The 8659-nt window shown below is 40.6% G+C and overlaps 1 protein-coding gene across 2 annotated transcripts in view; it reads left to right on the top strand.

Annotated features, from left to right (window-relative positions):
- The window catches only part of cdh8 (cadherin 8), a 149785-nt gene extending 141696 nt beyond the window's left edge, over positions 1–8089 (top strand). For both annotated transcript variants that reach the window (XM_061814818.1, XM_061814819.1), the window contains 2 exons: positions 5899–6150; positions 7256–8089. In XM_061814818.1, the coding sequence (XP_061670802.1) occupies positions 5899–6150; positions 7256–7749 (746 nt within the window). In that variant the 3' untranslated portion in view covers positions 7750–8089. The remainder of the gene's footprint in view (positions 1–5898; positions 6151–7255) is intronic.
- Positions 8090–8659: the final 570 nt, after the last annotated feature.

An 8659-nucleotide genomic window follows, 5' to 3' on the forward strand; every position in this document is an offset into this window, starting at 1 on the left:
TGAGATTCCACTATATGACAATTAATATCATATACACTATTTATTTTTGTGGGCATTTCATTTCATTATTGTCTCACATTATTTTATAATATTTGGTTAAACTTCTATTTATTTTGGCAGCTATGCTACATATCAGAGTTTCTTCATTATGTTATGCAATGATTTGTTTTATTATAATAATTACTGTATATAACTCTTTTTCTCACATTTGATTTTTTTACTTTCATTACTCTCTGTATATAACAGAGAATCTGAACATGAATTTATTAAAATTCCCATTTCAACTCTTTTTTCCCATTTAATTTTGATCATATTTAAAATCATTTTATTGGGTTTGCATGGTAATTAAGGTCAAAAATGACCAACATGTATTTTTTCAAGCTACAGTGGCCTCATTTCTCAAACGTAACCCGTTCCAGAAGGCTGGTTGAAAAACCAAAATTGAAGCGCGTTTTTCCATTACAATGAATGGAAAATGAAATAATGCGTTCCAAGCCTAAGAAATTTGTAAGCGTTTTTCTATTTTTTTAGCTTTTCCTGATAATAAATTGCATAGTATAAGTATATGTAAGGGTTTAAATACTTTATATAATTTAATCATTCAAGAAATATATTTATTTTTTGCTTAAAATGTATGCTTTAGCAGTAGAGTATGCTAGGCTGGCTGTGCATTGCTGTATTGGTAGCGACTCGGCCCCCAGCCTTGTAAACATTTTCCTAATGACAAAAGTGCAGAATAACTTAAAACAAGCAATAATGAGGGTGAAAAGAAGCAGCCAAATTGTTTTTTTATTTATACAGAAAGTACGTAATGTACAAAATTATTTAACTTGCAACTAGAGGTAGGGTTAATGGAACAAAAGAAAAAAGCAATGCAAAACAACTGTTTCAAATGCCTTCGGTGGGAGTAACTCGCCCCATTTTAACAAAGAAAGGACCTAATGTAGACTGTTTCTTCTATCTTTTGAGCACCTTCTGAAGTGGCCCATGACAACATCATTGAAATTTTGCAGTGCTCTGCAAACTTCTGCTTTGTTTGGGTGATGGAGTTCTACAAAATTATGGATGTCATTCCATTTAGCGCAGATAGCTTTTATATTGGCACTTGAGACATCCTTCCTGCCTTCAGCCTCATCAAATTACATCTCTCTTTCTCGCCAACACTATCCCCAGCTAACTGGTGCTTGTTTACGAAAATAAGAAGCAACTTTTTGACTTCCTCCAAAATCTGTGGCCTCAGCTTGGTCAACACGGTTGCTCCTTTTGCAACATCACTTGATTTGAGGGCATCTGTGTGTTTCAGAATGGTGCTGATCCTTGATTTTGCCATGCCATACTTCTTCGATAGCTTAGAAACATGTACACCAGATTTGTATTCGCCTATCAAATCCTTCTTGAAGTTGACAGTTTTACGCACCACTTTCCTGTTTTCAGCACCAGCAGTTCCATTTGCCTTCTTTGGAGCCATGATCGGGGGTTAATATTGCTCATTTGGAAGAAAAAAAAGTCACTACCGGGACAGTCCCCGTGCAAAGGAGTGTGTGGGTCAACTGGTTGCATCGTGCGCGGTAGCGTGCGTTACGTCATTTCTGTTTTTTTCAGGGGTGCGTTCGAAATCACAATAACAAGTTGTCGTGGGTCACCGATCTGGAAATTTTAGTTCCAAAACTGATGTGTACGAGACATTCAAAAATCGAGGTACCACTGTATTCCAGGTGGTCTTCCATTTGGCATTTGAGCCAATCAAATTTCATTATCACATTTCACATTATTATGCAACATATAAAGGGGCTTTCCTTTGATTGAATCACTCATCTTCCTCAATTTAAATATGGAAAACTGATCCATATCATGGAATCGTCAAGCTGGAAGAATTGGGGTCGCCATTCATTGATGCAACATTAAGGCTCGTTTCCCTCACAAGAACTGAATTGTGGTGTTATTTGTACACATTAATTGCCATTCGCTTTATATTCCCCCCATTTATATACTTTTCCCACCTCAGTCTTCTTCAGCAGGTCGTTGGGCAAAGGTTGGCTTTAAAGGGCCACCGCGGCAAGTCACTGTGGCTGTATGCCACTCTGCAGGGAAACAGCTTTCCCTGCCCTTTTTATTATGCCTTTTCTTTTCAGTCTTCTGATTGGCTCAGACCACCTCATGGTTCCAGTGTATCACGTAAAAAAAAAAAAAAAAAGGTTTGGTGAAATTGTAACCTATGAAACAGTGGAGCAAATGTGAGTCATGAAGGTTCTGCTCTTTTACAATCCTCTCTCTCATCTCTCAAGGCGACACGTTGGATCAAAACACTCCCCATTGTTCTTTCTTTCTTTGTGTCTCTTGCTTCACCGTCGAGTCAGGGGCACATTTGTTCTCACACACAAAGTAACCCTTGCAGGAATCAAAGCAAATATGCACTTCCATTCTCGCTCTATATAGTACACGTCACACCAGCCACTTGTCTATAGCGCCTGAAAGGAGGTCCGCCATCGCCACTCCAGCATCTATTTCTGTCTGGCGGAGGTGGCGGCAGACACTTGACTGACGAGTATCAGGCGGGCCCCGGTGTGGCACTTTTGTTTGGGATGATGAGTGCAATCACGGGAACTGCCCACACACTAGGGAAAAACGCTTTTCAATGGATTGAACTTTAAGTGTTCTGTACAAGCGACTGGTTTAATCTGTCAATAAAAAGCTCTGCTCATTTCGCAGGCTTGAGATTGATTGTAACAACAAACCTTTGGACCAAGAACACAATCCGGTCCAGTAGAGTTTTCAATCAAAAAAATGGAACTGTGAATTTTACATCTTCTGAGGTTGTGTCAGTGGCGCAATCAGGACCCGATTTAGATGTGACTCAAGCCCCCACCGAGTATTGTAAATCTCTCCTCCTCTAAATTTACAAGTTTGTATTAAAGTTCTCCAATGGATTTCCTGGCTTCTGATGTCGTATTGTAAGGGGACTCCAATGTTTGCTTTATGTGGGAACAAATACAAACCAACCCACTACAGAGATCACCCAAGCCCTCATAAAGATCTCACCCTCAACTTTGCAATTAGGACAACCAACAAATTTCTCTGTTTCCAACATAGTATTATAGACATTATTATAGACTTACGAGCAACGTTCCCTTTAATTTTTGACGTGTCTAAGCAAACACTCTCAGTCCGTGAGCGCTCCCTTTGATCACTGAGGGCAACATCAGGCATATGCACTGTGGTCAGATCGGTGTTATCAATTGAAGTTACACGCCTCATTATAAGTTTCAGATTACAGCATTTACATTACCATCAGAAAATTTTCAGAACAATTTTATTTGTGTTTTCGCAAACTTGGAATGAAAATGTCAACATACAAAAAAATATATTGCTAACCAAACCAAGCCAACTATGAACTGTAAATTTGAAATGTCGCTTCCAACTTGGTTTCATACATTTATTTTTAACCCACAATGATATTCCTGTCTGTTTTTCTTGGTGTAAAACTGAATTATTGCTTGTACAATATTTTTAGCAATGCATATTGAAAGCTGAATGATGCTACCAAATAGTTTTAAGGTAAATGTTATGATGTCTCCTATTTTTAAAATACAGAATTAGCTTTTTGTGCACTTTATTGTCTGTGCTTTCATCCTCCATCAGGCTGCGCCAAGGTGGCATTTTAACAGATACCATCTCATCCTGTACTTTCTACTTTGGCTTCAGACCAGACCTTTTTTACTCAAAAAAAAAAAAAAAAAGAAAATCGCATCCAGTTTCACCACTTTTTCATTATTATTATTATTATTATTCACATACTCTGACATTCACTAAAGCAACATTTCTTTTTTATTTTTTACTTTTGCCATTATTATCGAGAGTAAACATAAGCAGCATGTCTAACTCGTCTTTGCTGTACATCTAACTAAAGCACCGGTGGTGAGCTGTGTTTGTAATTATGAGTGTACCCCTTTTAAGAGCCGGAGGTAGGCCGTGTCAGGTAAACAAGGAAGTAGAGTGTGTGGCATGGTGTGGCCGAGCAGGAGCTTGTTGGAGACCGCATGCTGCCATGTTAAAAAAAAAAAAAAAGTCAGGCTGTGGTTCACTGCACTGGATCGGTTACAAGTGCGCCATTGCCCAGGTGCCCACCTTAGAGAGAACATTGTTTGCGAGTCAAGCCCTCATGGAGCACGCAATGCATACCCGAGCCCGCACAGTGGCTTCATTCACAGTTTCTCCCATACCTCCCCAATGTTGATCCACAAATTTCACAGCTTCTAAAATAGTAAGTCACCAGGGCCATATATGGGAGCCATTGTAGGTCAGGACTATAATGATATAAAATAACCGAGCCCATGAACTAAGTTACAATTTTGGTAGAAAATGGCTGTATGTTCCAAAAAAGGGATTTTCAAACAGGACATGATTCTGATTTTCCAATGGCACTGTCTACTTGAGCTACCTCATTCCTGACCATGCCAAGAGCAAACTAATTGTTAGATTTACATCAAACTTCATTGTTAACATGTTGTTTTAACGTCACATTTTCACACATATTTGAGTGACATCTTGATTGTGTTGGTTCAAAATGTGATGTTTAAATCATCTCATTGTAATGCTTAAACATCACATTTTTGCCTCGACTCTATTGCGTTTGTTCTAAATGTGGTTTAAATCATCACAATGTGCCGCTTAAACATCACATTTTCATCTCAACTAATAACAACCATGGGGGAATTCCTCGACCAAAGAGTCAAAGTTTTGGTCACGAATTTATTATTGAGTTAATTGGATTTCTGGACAAGTCAATTTGGGCCGATTTGCGACCTAAAAAGTGACATAAAATCCTAATCCTTATCCGATTACTTCAAACTAAGGTTCCTTTAATTCATATTTCAAATCTATCCATGTATAGCCTCTGTTTTGATATACAGGAGGTGGTTTTAAATTTTTAACGCCATACCTACTACATTCAGCAGGAACTTTTCATTGATTTGGAGTGATAATTTTTCTTGCGCAAGACAATGATTTTGAGATAATGTCACAGATTTCATCCAACATAAAGAACCAACAACATCAAGATGTCACTCAAGAATAGGCATTGCACACCCACAACCTTAGCCAGGATAAGTGGTATGGAAAATGAATGGTATGAATGGATGTGCGTATGTGTCTGCATGTGAATGCCTGATGTTTTCTATCTACCCTGTGAATGACTGGCAACCACTACAGGCTGTAGTCAGCCACTCAATTGGGATAGACTACCGTTTCCCAATCAGTGTTAATGGAAAAAGCTCCATAAAATAGATGGGTCTATCTCTATCTAAAGCTTATTCATTGTAGGCCACGTGTTTACTTCTATTTTTACATTCAAAGGTTGCATAGAAAATCACATGCGTCGTTTTACTACGAAACAATACATCTCTATTTCTGTCAACATGAAGTGTCAAATAATCCAAATGAGATGGGACATTCCGGCACTCAGGAAGCCGAGGGGTCTCTGCTCTGCTCTGCCTCTTGTGAGATGATAAATGTGAGCATATGTTGCCATCAATTACTCAAATCATTCTGCCGCTGAGCATCTTTTTGATCAAGTTTGGATCTGCCGCTCAGCTGTGTTGTTCCCGCCCACCAGTGGAATAGGCAAAGGTTAGAATTTCACAAGTTTTTATGAGACATGGCCAAGTGTTTTATAACGAGAAGCAGCTAACAAGCAGGCAGATTTTGTTGAGTTACATCAAAAGAGCCCCCAGCACCTTCTCCATCTTAACACGCCACTGCTTCGCCTCCCTACGCCTTTCCGAAATTGCGATTTTGAGCAAAATGGCTGAAAACCATCAACTAGAGACAAGCAAGGTGGTGACTGATGTAAAATTAGTGGTCTCTCCTCATTTTCTTACACAGCTCCCTCTTCCTTCACAGACAACTCCATTAGTATCCTGGCCAAGCACGACACATTCCGGCGGCAGAAGCAGGAGATGTACTTCCTTCCTATCGTGGTGACGGACAACGGCAACCCACCCATGAGCAGTACCAACACCCTGACCATTCGGGTGTGCGGATGCAGCAAGGACGGTATCGTGCAGTCCTGCAATGTAGAGGCGTACGTCTTACCAATTGGCCTCAGCATGGGTGCGCTCATTGCCATCTTGGCCTGTATCATCCTTCTTTTAGGTGAGGTTTGAAGTTCCATACATCACTAACTTTGCGGCGCCTTTCAGTGTGGTGGATGCTTTTTGTCAAAATGTACAGTGAAGAAAATAAGTATTTGAACACCCTGCTATATTGCAAGTTCTCCCACTTAAAAATCATGGAGGGGTCTGAAGTTTTCATCGTATGTGCATGTCCACCGTGAGAGAGATAATCTCAAAAGAAAAAAATCCAGAAATCACAATGTATGATTTTTTTAACGATTTATTTGTGTTACACAGCTGCAAATAAGTATTTGAACACCTTTTTATCGGCTAGAATGTTCAAATTCTTAATTTCTTCACTGTATGCTTGGACAGGTGACCAGGTTTCCACTACCACCCTGACAAATTTCAATGCAGTTCACTTTACATAGGGTCTGGATTTGCTACAAGGGCATGACTTGGTTACCTTTCATAGATATTTGACATAGGTTAACCGAAAAAAAGAAATTTCATTGACTTTGCTTTCATTTGACATTCATTGATGGATTTTCTCTGTGTGATCCCAAGTACACCATGCCCCCCCCCAAAAAAAAAAAAAAAAAAAAAAGGGAGTTTAACATCCAGCCAGTTTCATTGACCAAGGAGCTATCGTAAGAGCTGGATTTTGTCCCTGGGTGCTACAAGGTCATGTACCCTCCAAGGTTTTGGGTAATTGAAGTCACACTTGTGACAAAAAAACCTACTTCTCTCATAGTGTCTACAGACACTTCACCAAGTCTGTGATTGAACTTGGCTCATATGTGAACGGCGTAAATTAGCAGGCAGCTCTTTGGCATGTGATTCTTGCTCCCCTGTCACCAGCTATGACCAACAACCAATGCATAATCCAACTGTTACATTTGTAGCACACTCTGGAAAGCCAACCCAAATATATAAAAAAAAACATTTGGCTTTAAAACAGTTTCTCTGAACAAGGTGGCTACAGACGATATGGATTTGTAGCATGGTTGCCACGCATTCTAAATAGTGTTGTACATGAGACTACAAAGATACTGTTTTTGACTAAACTTGTAACATGAAATAGCTTGACCTTGTTTCTCCCTGTCTGTCTCTTCCCCCCTGTGCCTCGTGTCTTTCTCTGACAGTAATAGTGGTGCTTTTTGTGACATTGCGGCGACACAAGAATGAGCCGCTCATCATCAAGGACGACGAGGATGTGCGCGAGAACATCATCCGCTACGATGATGAGGGCGGAGGTGAGGAGGACACGGAGGCATTTGACATCGCCACACTGCAGAACCCGGATGGCATCAATGGCTACCTGCCACGCAAGGACATAAAGCCTGACCTGCAGTTCATGCCACGCGCTGGCCATCACTCGGGTCCCAACGGCGTAGACGTGGATGAGTTCATCAACGTGCGACTGCATGAGGCTGACAACGACCCAACAGCACCGCCTTACGACTCCATCCAGATCTACGGCTACGAGGGCCGGGGATCGGTTGCCGGCTCACTCAGTTCTCTGGAGACAACATCATCCGACTCGGACCAGAACTATGACTACCTCAGGGAGTGGGGCCCTCGCTTCAGGAGACTTGGGGAACTCTACTCAGTGGGCGAAAGTGACCGGGAGACCTGACCATAAAAAATAAAACAAGACTTTCTGAATTTTCTTTTTTCTTCTGTCCACGTGTGTATTAAGCGCTAGAGCTCTATCCGCTTTTAGAAACAAAAAAAACAGACAAAAAAAGGCCACATTTTTGTATTCTTCCTAGAGTCAAGGTATAGCAGTCATCCACATCGTAATCGTTGAGCTGAAACCAACCGTCTTTTAACTAGGAGATTCTTGTGGAGTGTAAAAACGTTAGATTCCGTTGTGGAGTGTCTAGCAGTGTTTTGGGTGTTTGTCATTGGCTGTGACTTCCGGTAGCAGAGAGCTAGTAGGCCCTGTCCAGTCAAAGAATCCTGAACGGACTTTAAAGCAATACATGGTCTACCTTACACCAATGAATGTAAATGAGGATTTGAGGAAAAAAAAAGACAAAAAATGGTGTTGACCTTGAGAAAAAGTGACTTTGTTATCATTTGATATGTTCTCTCTCTGGTGGCCACATTTATAAACTGTGCTTTATACAACTCTTTGTATTTACATGCTACAGGTGGTCCTGTCACCATCATGTTAGCCTATGAAAGAAATCGAGAGGACAACAACAAAAATGTAGAAACTCTGAGGCCTTCTTTTTACAGAAGCACGTTAAATTGTAACCTGTTTTTTTGTTTATTCTTCATTACTTTTCAAGGGTTTTTGTAGATGTTTTCCTTTCCATGATAACAACTCCACAAGTGGGCTTTAGCCCAAGATGTAGACTATCTGTGGCGTTAGCATCCTCCTGCAATCCCCTTAAACCCCTATCTCACTGGCCTGGAGATTAGTTGGCGACCTAATGGCAACTTGAGTTTCCACTGGTTGTGGAGACGTCTCCGTGACGTCCCCCGGTAGTCCCTTGGAGAGTAGCCGTGCTGCCAAGAAGCTGTGGTGAAATTTCATT

This window comes from Syngnathoides biaculeatus, chromosome 3, assembly GCF_019802595.1.
Source record: "Syngnathoides biaculeatus isolate LvHL_M chromosome 3, ASM1980259v1, whole genome shotgun sequence".
NCBI classification, from domain to species: Eukaryota; Metazoa; Chordata; class Actinopteri; order Syngnathiformes; family Syngnathidae; genus Syngnathoides; species Syngnathoides biaculeatus.